The sequence below is a fragment of the Molothrus ater genome, chromosome 3, assembly GCF_012460135.2.
Source record: "Molothrus ater isolate BHLD 08-10-18 breed brown headed cowbird chromosome 3, BPBGC_Mater_1.1, whole genome shotgun sequence".
Taxonomy (NCBI): Eukaryota; Metazoa; Chordata; class Aves; order Passeriformes; family Icteridae; genus Molothrus; species Molothrus ater.
The window spans coordinates 53,227,834-53,244,435 of record NC_050480.2 but is presented as its reverse complement, the minus strand read 5'-3'; the positions used below and the strand labels follow the sequence as shown (position 1 = coordinate 53,244,435).

The 16,602-nt window shown below is 39.5% G+C and overlaps 1 protein-coding gene across 4 annotated transcripts in view; it reads left to right on the top strand.

Moving 5' to 3' along the window:
* ARID1B (AT-rich interaction domain 1B) overlaps window positions 1–16,602 on the top strand; it is a 325,133-nt gene that overhangs the window by 276,008 nt on the left and 32,523 nt on the right. For 2 of the 4 annotated variants that reach the window (XM_036379450.2, XM_036379453.2), the window contains 3 exons: window positions 7,262–7,407; window positions 14,841–14,950; window positions 15,706–15,864. In XM_036379450.2, the coding sequence (XP_036235343.1) occupies window positions 7,262–7,407; window positions 14,841–14,950; window positions 15,706–15,864 (415 nt within the window). Of the gene's footprint in view, window positions 1–7,261; window positions 7,414–14,840; window positions 14,951–15,705; window positions 15,865–16,602 lie in introns of all 4 variants that reach the window. The other 2 variants (XM_036379449.2, XM_036379452.2) reach the window with 1 other exon arrangement.

Sequence of the window (16,602 nt, the reverse complement as noted above, 5' to 3'; positions counted from 1 at the left end):
GTACCTCTTGTCAGCAGACACATACACACACACACACCTCAGTACAAATCCACTTTTTCATTTATGTTTCCCTGTGCTTTGTCAGTGTATTTCAGAACTTAGGCCTCCCACAAGTAGATATGCACGGGTGTAAATTTTTTTATTTCTTTCTAGCCTGAAAAATGGTAGAAAGTCTTGTGGCAGACCTAATACCTGTCACATCAGCAGCTTTTGTGGTTGATTTTCTGAAACTTTGTTATTACAATTGGTGAACTTCCTCACTGAACAGAGGAGGACATGTAAGTCCAGGTTAGTATACTTAGAGTAGCAACTAACAAAAAGAAGATACTTTGCTTTCAGATACAATTATGTTAAATTAATTTGTTTTATTCACATGGGAACTGCCTTCAATGCCATTTTATAGCTGCTCAAGCCAATATTCAGGCTTCATTTGTCTTAGCCTTTGCTAAGAGTGCTGTGAACCTCCAGACAGAACAAAATAAGCAATGTTGGGGTTTATTTTCCCTCACTCTCTTGTCCCTTCTTCAGTTCTCCCATATCCGCTGACAATAGAAATAGTTTCACTTCTCCAAGGATGCCCATAATGTAGCAAGAAGGAAAATCCATAACAAAAGAGCATATGTATCTGCCTGCACATGTTTATGTGTAAATTCTCTAGGGAGAAAGCATTCACAGGTCTCACTCCTGAATTACTCTCATTATAATAACCCATTTGGTGTCAAAGTGTGACAGATTATAAGCGCTTAAGGCTAGTCCCAGCTCAGGACAGATTTAAATAAAGTACTTCTGGTTATTGTGCAGGTCAGTGTGTTTAAATAACAACCCCCCAAATCATACTTTGACATTTAAAAGAGAGAGGAAATATTGTCATGCTGCAGACCTGGCACAGATAAGCACAGGGCAATTTGGTCAGTACACTGTGATTTGTGAGTGCAGCCTAACGCAGTAATTTTCACAGTTTGTAATCAAGTAGCCACCTTAGCAGTGTGTCAGCATTAAAAGAAAAAATGTTCCTTTTAAAATGTTTACACAAATTACTCCCCTGAGGTGCTGCAGTGCATTCACTGCAAAACTGATGTAGGTTAAAGATCTGGAGCAGAAATGGCAAACTTGGGGGCCTTTTTTTTTTTTTCACCAGCCAACTGCTCAGGTGGCCAGGTCACAGTAACAGGATAGTTCTTCAGGTCCAGCACTTAGAGCAGCAGAACTGGGAGAAATCCCCACATTAGGTACATGCTGCATCAAGTGTCAGGAGGCACAGTGCCCAAGTGCCTAACAAACAACTGATAGGAGTTCGTGACTGCCAGGATTTGTGCAGTGTGACTCAATGCCATTTCTTCCCTGCCTGGGCTGTGTGCCCCATCTCTGCTCTTGTCCCCGTAGCATTGCCCTTTCAGCATCACCCTGTTGTGCCACATTTGGACTGGGGCCCCCCCAGCACTGGGCTGAGGTGGCCACCTCAGAGCCTGGCCCTCCCTCAGGGCAGGGTGCACAAGCTGAGGGGCTGAGGGAAGGCAGATGTCTCGTAGCACCCTGCTTTGGAAGCTTCCTGTGAATTCCTTCCTTCTTTCCTCCAGGCATATCTGGCTAAGAGGCTCCACTTGTGCTAGAGGGACCATAGCCTGTGTTTACCCTGGAAGTAGCAGCATTCTGTGTGTTTCTCCCTACTCCTTGTCCTGCGCAGCTATCATCCTCCTTGCCCTAAAAACCTTTGGCACCTAGTGAGAATGCTCCCAATCCTTTTTCCTTCTTAATTTCCTTCTGCTGTCTCCTTCATTTCTATTTTCTATGCCCCAAAATCTCCTCACCTCCATCACCTCTATGCTTTCCACCTCTGAAGCTTTCTTCTGTTCCCTATACATTTCCATGTTGGACTCTCCTACTGTGCTCAGGTTGCCACAGGGCTCATTACAGAAGCTGGTTCACTTTTTCTGACTGTATGAAGGGCTTTGCTGTGGTGTTGTAGGTTGAGAGAAGAGTACAAGGCATCAAGTGTCTCTTAGGAAATCCACAGAAAGTTTTAGAACTTGATCTCTATGTACACATAACACCCTGAGCTTTGACATGTTTCCGTATGAAAAGTCATATCTTCATTTCTTGCCTTGTTGAGAAGCATAATCCACTTCTGTCACTGTCCATAGGTAAACCACATACCCATCTGAACTCAACTTCTTAGTGAATTCATACTTTTTCAATAAGAAGGGAAAAGATGACAGTATAAGTCTTGCATCAGGTGCCAAAACAGAGGAGGTACTAAATCACATATCAGGAAGTTCTATGAAGTGCAAGGGCTGTAGAGTGACTTCTGTGTCACAGTTGGAGACAACACATAAACTTACTGAGGATTTCAGGTCCAATTAAAGGAAGGCATTTCAGTATAAGAGAGTGCTCAGCAGCTGTGATCACTCATGTGCTCCTGTGTACTGTCAGTGCTGTTCTTCCTAACAATTTCTTTGTTGTGCTTTTTAACGATGACCAGATCTTGCGTGTCAACTCCTCTTTTTAAATATACAGACTTCTGCATTAGCTCAGAAGACACAATTAGATCTGATGCTACTTGTTTTGCAGAGAAAAGATATTAGGTGCAGATAAAGCTTTGGGTAGATTGCAAATGAAGGAAAACAAAAGATCAGAAGAAGAACTTCTTAAAAGGGAATGGTTTGAATTTGAGCAGTTGTATTTTGGACCCAGTAGTATACCAGACTGTCAACAGCACAGTGAAGCCAACAAATTAAGATCATAGGATCATTCAAGCTGGAAAGGAACCTCAGGAGGAATATTTAGTCCAACCTTCTCCTCATCAGGTTCATCTTAGAGCTTAGGGTGTTACCCTGTTTGGGTCTTCAAAATCTCCAAAGGTAGAGATTGCCCTTTGGGCCACCAAATCTAGTCTGTCAATATTTTCACTGGGAAAATGGTTTCCTTGCACCCAGTCTGAACTTGATGGGTTTTCAGTTTTGCCCAGTGTGTCTTGTCCCCCCACCATGCCCACTGTGAAAAGCGACCTCCTTTTTGGGTGCTATGGGGCTGCTGCAGGCTCCTCTCAACATCTGTCTCTGCCCTAGGCTGAATGAGGCCTCATCCTTCAGCCCTTCCAGGGTCAGTGCTCAAGCCCTGGCCATGTAAGGGGTTCTCTGCTCACTCCAGTTTATCATCATCTTTTCTTTTCTGGGGATCCAAAACTGAACATGATACTCTAGATGGAGTCCAGTGAGTCCTGAGGAAGGAGGAGATGATCAGTTTCTTCCATCTCCCAACTCTGCACCTCGTCACACAGCCCAGCATGTTGTTGGCCCTCTTTGCTGCCAGGGCAGACTGCTGGCTTATGCCCAGCTCTCTCTGCCAAGATGCCCAGGGACTTCTCAGCAAAGCTGCTCCCTCTGGTCAAATCCCAGCTGGCACCACTGCAGGGGGCTCATCCTTCCTAGGTGCAGGACCTTGCACTTGTCCCTGTTGACTTTTACAAGGTTCCTGTCAGCACATTCCTCCAGCTTCTCCAAGTTCCCTGAGGTGGCAGCCCTTTCCTCAAGCATAACAACTAGCTCTGGCATGATGCATTGCTAAATTGTCAGCAGAGTAAATAAACCGTAGAAAGCAAGCAGATTCCTCTCTTCCACTTTAAATCTCTTAAAATTGCCGAACTCTTCAAGATCTACTTGTAGCAGTAGAGCAGGAAAAAAAATTGTAGCCTTAGGTATTGTGTTTAAATGGATAGCATAATCCCAAATTTGTATTCGCCTGGCTGCTTGTTCTTCTAAATGGGGAAAAATACATTATCTGGGATCAAGGTATTGCAAGAGCAGATACTCTAGTTCATACACCATGCAGGGTTTCTCTGACCAATACATTTTAATGTATTTGTATATGTTGCCTGCATGCAGAAATGTCAGGAGCTGAGGTTTCCTTCATTCCCTTGGAGGGTAACTGTATCTCACCAGGAAGACATCTTTTCATTACACTAAACTTAAGTGTATCTTTTCTTAATTTCTTCCTATTATACCTAATTGCATCATCCCTAAGCAACCCAGCCCTTGGTGTTTATGTGGCAAATACTGTAAAATTGTATACTTAGCTGAGTTTGTACTGCTATAAAATTCATAGCTGGCCAGTTGAATTTTTGCCATTAGATGTCACTACGTGTACAGCAGACTGCTTTTAAAGGCTTGATTTTTATTTAGCATCCTGGAAAAATGGAGGAGGGAATTGGGAGATGTAGGAGAGAATCTAGTACTGTAGTATGTTGGATATGCCTTAACTAAAAGCAGCACAGAAGGAAACATAAGATTTTTGACTTAACTCCAACAACCAACAGATGATGCTGTGACCTTAAGCATATATAAATATGTTTAGCAGCTGCTGTGTAACATATTTATAAGTGTTTAGTGACCTGGAGGTTAATCAAAATGAGTTTGGTGATCTCAGCTCAGTTCTTAATGGACTCCACTTCATATTATAGCACTGATGCAGCACAATTTGTCACAGTCGGCAGTCTTTACTCAAAGGAGGCCTACTGTGGAGTGAGAATTAAAGGCTGAAGTAATACCTGATTATTTCTCCCTAAAGAAACTTTCCATTCCAAGCCATCATAGAGCAAAATAATATGTGGAGAAGCTCTGTACTGCTCACTGCACCCAATCTGATAATAAAACAGCATTTACTCTGACAGGATGTCCTTTCAGTGTTACTGAATTAGCTCACGCGTGCTGCAGTCAGGGCTTTGATAGGGGGCTGGGAAAGGACAAAGTCCTGCCAGGGATGGTGCTGAGTCTTTTCACTTGCTGGGCTCTTTCCAGAGACAGAGAGTTGTGTCTCTTCCAAGTGCAACATTACATAGGAGGATGAAGGGAAAGCTATTGCCTTGCCCAATGAAATTTCAGAATTAGGTTCTGCCATTCAAGTTCTTCTGGGTGCAGAAGCAATTTTTTTAGACTTTAGTTGTTTTCTTGCTGTCCTGGCCAAAGCCTGTATATTCTTTTTATTTAATTTCCACTCTCCATCTAAACTGGAAATTGTTTCCTACTTTTTGATTTAAAGCTGTTGTACAGCAGTGTGCTTGCATGAGCTGCAATTGAGATTGATGTCCATTGTGGGTAACATGAAATAGGTTGTACCTCAATTTGAGACAATGAACAGCCCCACAGCTTAGAAGATACACATACTAGGAAGTAATACTATTGAAATATTGGTAGGTAAGGACCAATTTCAGCTTACCTGCAAGGTGTGTGTCTCCTGTGTATTTTTAAAGTAAAAGAAGGGCATTAAAGAGATAAATACCTGTAGAGACTTGCCTTTTCCAGGATCCTAGCCTTACTCTATAAAAGAACCTCTGAAAATCCATTACTTCTTTTTTCAAGTATGAAAATACGCTTGCGCATTTTTTTCATCTTCACTAGTAACTTTACCCAGTAACAGAAAGGACCTTGCTTATCCAGCATGGAAAGCATTTTTTCAGTTAACTGCATTTAGTTAACTGAAATATAGCAATTTTCAACTAGAAAAAAGGGGGGGGGGTGTTAAGATACTGTATTTACATAAGAAAAGCTTGGTTGTGTGACTGAAATCATTTATAGTTGTTTCCAAATCGTTCTACTCTTCTCTTTTCCCTTTGTAATTTCCCTTGGAGCATTGCACCACTGTGCATTTTAAATCTTTTCCCTCCACTTCTTGTTGCAAGCTTCATCTGGGAAATGACATTGTATGGCAGTTATCTCCTTCATATCAAAAGAAAGCCTTTGCCTCTTTGCAAGAGTGAAGAAAAGTTTGTCTTCAGAGAGCAAAGGACAAAACTGACTTGGAAAAAGATGCTTTATTTAGATAACACGTTCTCTTTTCCTTTGAAGAAATTCACAGTGTGTCAAGAAAAATTAGGCCAAATAGTGCTTTAATGGTCTTCCTCCTGTACCTCCTATAAAAGAAATCTACTTCTACCAATTGTGTCAAGAATCTGCCATGAATTTGGAAAGACACAAAGCCATTGAAGTTACTCAGGGTTCTTGATTTAGGAGTTGTCTTTTTTGATTTGAATACTGTAAAATAATTAAAAGTGGAATTTCTATCAAAACTCTCATCTTGCTACCCAGACATTCAGCTTTCCCTTCCTGTAGGATGAAATTACGTGCTTCGTTTTTTGTAAGGAAATAAAAGTTAACAGGTACTAAAGCTGTGTAAAAGGGTGGTTGCTTTCTTGTTTCTTTTATTTGGAAAAGCAGCAGAAATGTACAGGGGGCACACTGAAGAAAGAGATCTGAGTTTTGTATTTTCCTATGAATATACAAGTATTTTTCTGTGTGTTTTATTCATATGTATTATTTTATATGTATAAGTGTTACTCATATACATATGATAATACATGCAGTCTTCAACTATACTAAGAAAAGGTAGGTAATGGTTTTATGTATTAAAAGAATAAAAGGTTATTTTTTAAGTTAAATCATGCATTACATTGGGTTATCATGCTTACTTGAATTAGATTATTTTCTTCCTTATGCCTCAGTTTGTCTATAGAGTTTGACAAATCAGGTACCAAGCATACTTAGATACTTCTCAGAAGTATCTAAAAGTAGATAAGTTTTAGTCTTTTAAAATACTTGGTGTGAACATGCGGAGAATTATGCAAGGGCTTCATTTAGGGCAGTTTTTGAGACAAATTTAAGTCTCAGATATACAAGAATTATACAAATATGCTATTAATTTTCAAAAGCAAAATAGTTCTGCTGAGGTTTCTTGTTTCAATGAAGTGGAATATGTATGGAGGTTTTTGAAAGATTGGGCATAGATGATGCATGTTCAACACAATAACTACAAATGCAGAAATCAGAAACTGAATCTATGGTACCCATTTTTCTTTTGGGCATTTCACTGTTTATTAAGCTCTGGCTGGTGAGGATTGCTATTACATGGTCAAAATGGTAAGAATGGTGATGTGCTGGGGCTTTTTTTATGCCAATGCTAGAGTCTAATTTTGACTCCTGATCATATTGCTGTCTACTCATAGGGTATATAATGTGAGCTGTATTTTTCTTCTGATTGATAGTGACATAGAAAGACTCTGTACATGTCTTGAAATTAGTCTTCAGTCCAATTCTATTTCACATCTATGATAATTAGCTCAAGACTAACTCAAAGCTCCCCACGTAGGTAAAATGAACTAATTACCTGCTTTCTCCTTACAAACAATAGGTGATGTGCTCTGTGACAAACCACAGCACCTTCAGCAATGAGGTCTGTAATGCGATATTGTATGTGTGCTTTCCCCTCCTAGGCAAGGCAATTTTCCTGCCATGAATCAGAGCGGGATTATGGGCTCCAGCTCCCCCTACACTCAGCCGATGAACAACAGCTCTGGCCTGATGAACCCACAGGCTCCTCCTTACAGCATGGCACCCAACATGGTGAACAGCTCAGCAGGTAATGGTGAGTAACCTTCCAGCAGTGACCTTCCTCCATAATCCTGCTCAACACTATCAGCCCTGGGCTGGTGGCAGAGGAACATCCTTCTTCATTTGATTCACCCCTGTTGGGTAGTTTGGAGTGATTTGAAATCAGGCTAAGGTGCTCAGGTTTTTTTTGTCCAGTAACTGATACATTTTTCATTAAGTCCTTCTGCACAGCACGTAGATGAGTACAGTGTTTTGCACAGTTCCAGCATCTCTTGGACTCAGCTTGATGTAGGTGTTGACTATCAAGTATATGATTATATGTGTGTATGTGTCTGCAAGAAAGAGAAGGAGAACACCTTCTTTTTTTAAGAGGCTTTTTGCTTTTGGTTTTCAGCATTTTACTTGCTAAGGTTGCAATTTCAAATATTTAATGTCGTAGTCATTTAAAAAAAGAGATGTGCACTTGCTCTGACTTGAAGATGCTGTAAGGTGAGCACTTAACATAATTATTCTGTTTGGAAAACACAGGCCATATTTACTGTTTTCAAAATTTTTATAGCGTTTCCTCATTTAGTATCAGTATATAAAATTTTACCATAACTTCGTCTTGCAAAAAAAAAAAGGCATATTCAATGTAGCTCCTGGATTTATCCTTCATATCATGATTTATGAGTTCAGAATTGCTTGTAGCTTTGTGTGTGACTCTGAAGACAGGTGAATACAGTTTTGCACAAATGTGCTTCATGGTCCATATTCAGCTTGAATTCCTAACAATTATCCTCCTTCAAGATAATACTTCAGCAAAGATCAATTCTTTGATTAGGCTGTGTTTGGATGGAGTTTCAATGACCCCGAAGCAGATCCTCCCAAGTACTTATTCCAGTCATGGAGTTTCTGTGCATGCCTTATTGATTACATTATCCCTTTTAGAAATGTTGGGGGTTTTGAAGTTTTTTCTGAAAGCTGAATAGGTTGTGCTAAGGTAGTACGATGTTGTTTCTTAATTGTTTTTGTTTCTACTTTTATTTCTTTCTTAAGAAATGCCTTACTACCTAAATTGTGTCTTACCAAGAGCCAGGTTTTTCACATCTTTTGCTCTACCCCTCTGAGCCTGTATAATTCTTTCATCCTTTGCATCTTTTGCTGTCTTTTCTCCCTGTCAATTCTATATGTTCTGGTGCCTTTGGAAGAAAATAGCCACAGTGAGATGCTAGTGTCTAGTATGTCCAGAGTTCCTTTCCCCTACACAGGAGCTGCTGAGACACTGAACAGTGTCTTATATTTCGAGAACATTGTTACTCTTTTGGTTAGCAGAAGAAAGGAATCTGCTAATTAGTAAGATTTTTTTAAAAGAGAGAGAAATTAACAAAAAAAAAAACCAACCAAACAAACAAAAAGGCTTTTTCCAGTTCTGGCCTGGAAGCTTTTGGCTAGCCCAGACAGCACACTGCACCATCTGGATGAAGAGGGACAAGCTATTGAAAAGAGCATTAGATAATAGCTTGCTTTTTCCCCACCAGAGCTGTCCCAGGTAATATTATGTTTTGTTTGTGTAGTTATGTGTTTTGTCTGGCTTGCTGAAATAAAATTACTTCTGAGCATTGAAACTGTGCTATAAATTCTGTTTTGCTATTAGCAGAAGTAATTTTTCCACCCTTTTCCGTTGGCCCCCAGAGCTGCAAAAATAACCGACAGCAAACAGATGGCAGAGTGCCCTGCCTAAGAAGATTTATGTATTCCTAAGGAATAACCAGTTTAAAGGAAGATTCACAGAGGTTTTTTTGTTCAGATAATTCAGCCATTCGTTATTTCATACAGTGGAAATCTGTTCAATGCAAGACCATTTATCCTAGCAGTCTTTTGTATGGGGTAGTCATACTCTTTTTATTGTGTTATGCATTCTGAAATATTGGATTTTTAATAATTTAAACATTTATCAGGATTTTTTCTGCCAGTGCATTTGTGAGGTTTTCTTTTGTTCCAGTTTTATTAATTCAGAGATTACCCAATGGAAAGTAAGTATGAGATGAGCTAGAGGAGTTCAGTGCACCTCTTTCAGTCTGTGTGGGAGCAGCTACATATCTAGAATTGCTTTACAGGCCTCCAGGAGACACTGTTGGGGAGAAGATGGACACACACTACACCAGAAAGAGAAAATTGGGTGTGAATACATTGTTGAGTGCAAGTGCTGTGGGAATGCTTAATTTCCCCATATCCAAACTCATCCTTCTGCTTGGTCAAAAGAATGGAAGCTTAAGAGAAGTGTAAATAACAGTACTTTTAATTATAATTTCTTGAGCTGGTGGTGCACTTTAAGGACAGCTCTGGCCCTGGATTTGATGAGGTGGAGAACCTATAGGTGATACCTTTTTAGGAGCTTGAAAACAGGATTTTCTGTGGCAGGAAGACCAATTCAGCTATGTGGCTCCTTAGCTTCCTCTTCCTCCCTGCCCCATAAAATCACACATCTATCAGATAAATCAGGGTTCAGTCATTGTGGAGGGCCAAAACCAAGTGCAGCTGAGTGGCTTCTGCTGGAGTGAAGGCATTGGTTAACTCGCACATACACTGAGCATCAACAGCTGTGGTCCCAGGTAGAGGCCAGTGAAAACCTAAGGGGAGCAGTAAGGTGAAGTTAGTTTCTTCATTGTCTGGGTTTTGAAGGGGGCAGTTTTGTTGCCTGTTGTGAGGGAGGAAGGCAGGTCTTTTATTTCAATAAAATGCACTTTCAGGTTTTACTGTAAAATAGGAGAAGATTGCTGATAACTGATAATTATTTTCATATGGTGTTGGAGCTTCAGCACAGCTATGTCTAACACTGGTTTTGTCACCCATTTTTAGTAGTGTTTATACCTCCTCATTACCAGTTAATCCTTTTGTCTTCAGGTTTTTTTAATTAATGTCACAATTGAAAGGAAAGTCATGCTGCAGTTACGCATCCTGATACTCCAGCAGTGACTGTGGATCAAACAGCAGATCACCAGCTTCTGCTGAGGCAGAGTGGTTTAGGAACACAGAAATTACAAGATCAAAGAAGGCAGATTCTTCTAATAGAGTATTCCGTCCATAACAATAACAAAAGCTTCAGGAAAAAGGTGTCAGAATCCCTTCACAATTATGGAACAAACTGCCATTCAGAAAAATGGTAAAACTGCTGCTGTCCTTTTATTGTATGAATTCACATTACCCATATATATATTTTAGACATTTTTCCCCCTATTTTTCAAATTTAAAAATGCATATAATAAACAGGAAATTTACAGCCCCCAGTGTAGCTCATGCTGTGAGCTTTGTTAATTCTAGTGAAAATTATCTTTAAAAAGAAGCAATATGAAGTTTATATCTCTCAGGTTTCCACATTGTTCTTGCATAGAAACTGGCATTCAGGATCTTTGCGGTCTCTGGAGATGAACAAACCAGTAAAAAGTCATTAATTCCCTTACTGCTTAAGGATACTTTCCTTTTTTCAGTACCTCTGTCTTACTGAAACCTTTCTTTTTCAGGCTATTGTTACTCCCACTTAACTTTCAACATCATAATACTTTACATAAAATGTGAAATTCTAGGAAAAATTATTTGCACTAAGGGAATTAATGGGACACTCTTTAATACTAAAAATCATACATATGCTATATGTTTGATTTGGTGTTTATTTGGATGAACCTCTAACAGGAAAAGCAATTATATTTATGCAGGTGAAATATTTTTTAGAATCTTTATTTGGATTTTTCTGTTGCATTTTTCTGAAAAATGGATATCTCAATTTATTTCAGGGTTTTTTTCACTGTAATTCATTTCTTTGCAGAAGCTATTAATGCACATTTAGACAAACTTTCTGGAGGTTGTCAGTAGGTGGTAGCAGCTGAAATGTCCCATCACCTATACTCCAAACAAGTGATGGCTGTGTGACTGTAAATCAAGGCAGCACCTGGCATAGAAATGCCCACATCCCAAACTGCTTGTACTTGTCATTCCTTGGACAACACTTGTCAGCAGAAAGGCAATGTGGCACTGAGATCCCTGGTGGCTCCCTCACTTTTTTCAAATAAGATCCCCAACACCTTTGGCTGCACTTGTGCCCAGAGCTGGAGGATCATTCATGGCAGGACACTGGGCAGTGCTGTTGTCCCTCTTCTGTTTTTCCAGTGGGCATCAAAGCAGTGGGGATCCTCTCATCAGCTCCACAGTCACTAATTCACTGCTTTTGCTTTTGCTTCTCTTTTTTTCACAGAGGGAGAGTGCTAGGGTTGGAAGGGAGAGAGGAATGTATTACAAGGGAGAGAAGAGGGAGTGTTCTGTTTTGTAGAGCATGATTTGTTATCACACTAGCAATAAAGAGAAAAACAATGTTTGTATATTGCTGCTTCTACAGTATTTCATCATCTTCTGGGACTGGTAGAGCAGCCTTTAGCAAAAAAGAATTCTTTGCTGCAGTTTTACTCATGTCAATATCTGCCTTTGAGTACATTAAATTCAGTGTGGAATAGCTAATTCAGGACCTTGACCTATACTTGCTTTTTGAAATCATTCTAGCTCTTAAATTCTTATAAGCCAGAGGCTAGTACTTGAAACCTATTCACAGTACGCCACAACACTTCTTGAGTCAAGATTTCCTTGTTATCCTCCTCTCTGCAATGTTTTCTCCTTTGGTCTGCACTTCACAGGCAGAATTATTAGTACCTGTGTAGAAAGAGACTGTGTCTTATTTTAGCAGTTTCGTGACAATAACAGTATTTCACTGCTCAGAAAGGGTCAAAACAATGTTCTCACTGTACCGCTTAGCTAAAAAAAGTGCAAGAATGTCTTCTCACAAATCGCTGGAGAGCGTGTTTGCAAGAAGTTACGAAACAGCATTTCAACAGCAGATAGAAAATTAGCTGTGGAAACATCTTGGGTAAAAGCTATAGGGAAAATAGACAACCTTGCATTTTGCAGTAAAATGCTTGCAGTTCTTCTCTTAGAGGTACAAAGAAATAATGTCGATGCGCTAAATAATTTAGAACAAAAAGTGAAACAGAATTTGGGTAATTTTATTATTTGTTTCATAATTGTGTCCAATTCCTCATAGTTACATTTGTATATCCCAACAAGAAATAGTCAAAAGCCAAAATGAGCCTGTATTTTTACATTTCTAAGCATGACTAATGGAGTCAGAATGTGTGCTGTAATCTGCAGACTGGAGTTAGTAGCCCTTTATATGAGGTGTTAACTTAAACCCCTCTGAAACAGAGATTCCGTAAGGGAGTTCTAATGGAAACAGGGCTACCAGAAGTGGACACAATTTTTAAATTCTTTGTAAGAGAAGTATGATGTGCCAACTAGATAAAAGTGAGATACCAGCAGAGGACTTAGCTATGCAGAATTCTGGTGAAGAAGCGTTATCATTAACTTTGCTTTGTTTGACCTCTCTAAAATTGCTTTACAGGGGAAGGGTCAGCTTTGCTTGCTTCAAAGCTAAAACCCAAGACTTCTTTTGTAGCACTTTCACAGCATGAAATGTGTTAACTGTTAAAATGAATTTTGTATAACAGTTCTGCATCCCAGTTTGAAACCACACTGTGGCATATATTTGACTATTTTGTACATGTATTTTTTTAAATTTCTGAAAGAAAAATAACCATTTTTTAAAATGCAAATTCAAAACTAGAACATGTTAGGCTGCTGTCCTTCACTTGAGAATGGTCACAAGCTGCCCCAGCTCCTCAAGCAGAATATAAGGGCAAAATGCACACAAATCAAATGCTTAGTGGATGCTGACTTCCCAGTAGCATGTTGACTGGCTGTTTTGTTGAGATTTCACACACATACATAAAAATAACAGCATTTTTAGCTGATCCCAATAGATTTTTCTGTGCAGCTGCATCACTTGTAAAAGGCTTTTTGTTCCAATTCTTGAAGTCTGAAGTATTGCAAGTATTTTTTTTTTTTTTAATCTCAATTATGATTTATGTGTTGTGATGACTTTAAGGGCTTGATTGGGCTTTAAATGTGCTTTGAAAAAACAAGAAAATGTGCCCATGAAAAACACGGGCAGTTCAAAGCTGAATATTGAACATACAGTTGTAAACTCACATGGCACATGGCTGGGTAGGTTTTTTTGGCAGAGCCAGAGTCTCAACCTGCAGTGATGCTAAAGATATTAGCAAATTAGCACTGCAAAGCTTGCCAGCGTATTCGCTAGAGTCCTGCTCATGCTCTCACTGCTGTAATTAAAACTAATTATTTTCTAAAACATAGTAATACATGAATATGTGCAATAATCATTTTGTAGTGGGCAATCTGTGAAGTATTTTTAAAGCTTCTTTTCCCCCTCCTATCTTTGGCTCACTGTGCAGTGTGCCTGCTGCCTGGTGCAAGCCAGCACTGTCATTTTGTGAGAGCCACACTACTCTGGTAAAGACAGGGATGCTTTACTGATTCTTGCATGTTTACATGTGGGATATGTATTTTTTCTTTTTTATTGTCTTTTAGGCTATTCTGTATTTTTCTTACCTCTTGTCCTTTGAAAGAAGGGCATGAGGGGGATTAAAAAGAGAGAAAGGAAAGGTTATCCAGTCTTTCACAAATGCTGTGCACATGGTTTTCAGCAGGCAAAGAATCTCCTAGTGTCTTGCTGCTGTTTTCTGGTTATTTGCATTGATTCAGTGTTGTGGCACCTCCTAGCATCTGCTCTGCCCAATATTTTCTGTCTATTTGTCTGAATATTTCTTCTTGCATCTTTCTAGAAATCCAGGAACCAGGAACCCAGCAGCTCTGCAGCAGTAATACTATACTTGGCACTTGCATCTTCAAATAAAAAAAAAAACCCTTAAACTCCTTGCACCCCTGGGAAGCAACTGCATGCCATTATCAGAGAAAGACATTTATGTGTTCGTTATAGTCCCACCTCGTTTTGGCAGGAGGAAGAAGCTGAGTGCTGGTTCTCCAACAGAGCACGGTTTACAGCTTGTAATTCTGTAGTTAAGGCTCACAGTGGCTGAGCCATTCATATTGAAGTCGGTAGGGGCAGGAATTATCTGCTGGACACCAGCCTTAATACAGATGTAATTGGAAAATTCAGGTTTTTTCTTGGATTCAACATGGCAAGGAGAATGTGCATTGTTTTCATTTACCTTTGTCTATTGCTAAAGGGAGAGTGCAGTAATTAAAACAGACTTATTTTGTTAAAATGTTGTGGTCAAATGCAGAGACAGTTGAAAAGCACGAGCAGCATGAAGAATGAATTCTACTCTGTTAAGTGATGGTTGTTGTTGCATGGTGCTTGTATTCTCTACTTGTTCGTTGTCCTTTTTCTTCTCACTTGAACTGAAGAGGTTTCCAGGTTTCTGGATGCTAGAGTAACAGGACAGACGTGGGAAAACCTCTCCTTCCCGTGGCACCACAACCATGCAGCAGGAGGCGTTTTTTTTCCTACAGAGCCAAACATAGTCATGCTTAACTGTTTCTCCTGTTTTCGATTAGCACCTATGGGTCTTGCAGATATGATGACACCTGGTGAGTCCAAACTTCCCCTTCCTCTCAAAGCAGATGGCAAAGAAGAAGGAGCCCCCCAGCCCGAGAGCAAGTCAAAGGTATTTACCACCTTCCGCACGTGGTGTTGGTTCTGCCCGCAGAAGTCTGCTGTGTTGTCCTTCATCTCCTGGTTTTGGCCTACCCACTTCTGTTCTTTCCTGCATGCCTTTCCATTCACGTGCAATCTATTTGTTTCTTTTTGTTTCTTTTTTTTTTATTATTTTCTTTTATTTTCTTCATTGTGTGGATCTGAAAGTTACTAGTTCTTACGGCATTTTAACTTGCGGGGGCAAAGCATCCCAAGCCAAAAGTTGCTTGGGCATTTGGCTGTGCCAGGTGGGTGGGAAAGAAGGGTCTTGCCTGGTTTCAGTCCTTGCAGCCGTTTTTCTCTGCCTTCAGTTATAGCTTCCTGTTTTGGCCGCAGCAGCAACATACTTTAATATTTTGCTTTCCTGCCTTATTTGATTAAATAAGGCGAACGGCTTGTTTTTGTTTCTTTCTTTCATAACGGGAAACCCATGCTTAGCATTTCATGTGAGCTTGAAGTAAGCATGGTGGCTTAGTGACTTTAGCCAAGCATCCAGCAAACTTTCCAAATTATACTAATTAACAATGTTGTTTTAATACCTTTTATATATATATATATAAATATATTTATATATGTGTGTGTTTTCTGTATATGTCTCTCTGTTTATATATATTTTATATATAAAAATTGGTCAGTCTGTTAAACTGGATGTATATTTTTTTTGTTTTTAATAAAGTTTGCCCTGCCTTTGTCATATTTTTTTTTTTTTGTATTCCTCTACCACAGGATAGCTACAGCTCTCAGGGTATTTCTCAGCCCCCAACCCCAGGCAACCTGCCAGTCCCTTCCCCAATGTCCCCAAGCTCTGCTAGCATCTCCTCATTTCATGGAGATGAAAGTGATAGCATTAGCAGCCCAGGCTGGCCAAAGACTCCATCAAGCCCTGTAAGTGGCTCTGGTTATTTTGGTTTTTGTTTATTTTTTGTAATTAATTATATTTTAATGCTTGCTTGTTTGTTTTGTAAATTCCTTTTCTTTATTATTTATCCACTAAACAGTTTTCTTTCTTTATAACACTGGGTACAAATTCTGCTCTCGGACACATGACTGTAAGTTCCACTGCCTGGCTTCAGTGGGGCCTGAGCATGCTTATCCAAGGGCAAAATTTGTCCCAACAGTACTTTGAAATAAGAAAGAGTAAAATTGTGTGCATCATGCAAGTGTGCTGTCTGGTAAAACAGCAGTTGTTGTGAAGAAAACATCCTTCCTGTAACGCATCAGCTTCCAAGCATGCCGACTGTGTTGTTACAAACAATTCCATTTCTGTTCCTGGGCCCAAACTCCTTCACACAACTGACTTCACTCTGGTTGCTGCACTTGTCTTTACTATGATTATTTAGGGGGAAAAAGAACAAAGGAAAGAAAAAAAAAACAAAACAAAATGAGAAATCTTCTCCCCTATTGAAACTAATACCATCAAAAGTTAAATTATAGACTCAGCACCACAAAAAAGTTGCCGTTTATATTTATGAAACATTTTTAATTTTGAATTGTGTATTTGAAAATACAGCCCTTAGGCTGTCAAGGCACAGTCTAAACCAAAATTATTTCTAATTTGCTTCATTTGGTTATTTTGAAATAACCCAGACTGTGAGCTGAAAAAAGATCCTGATGCATGTACAT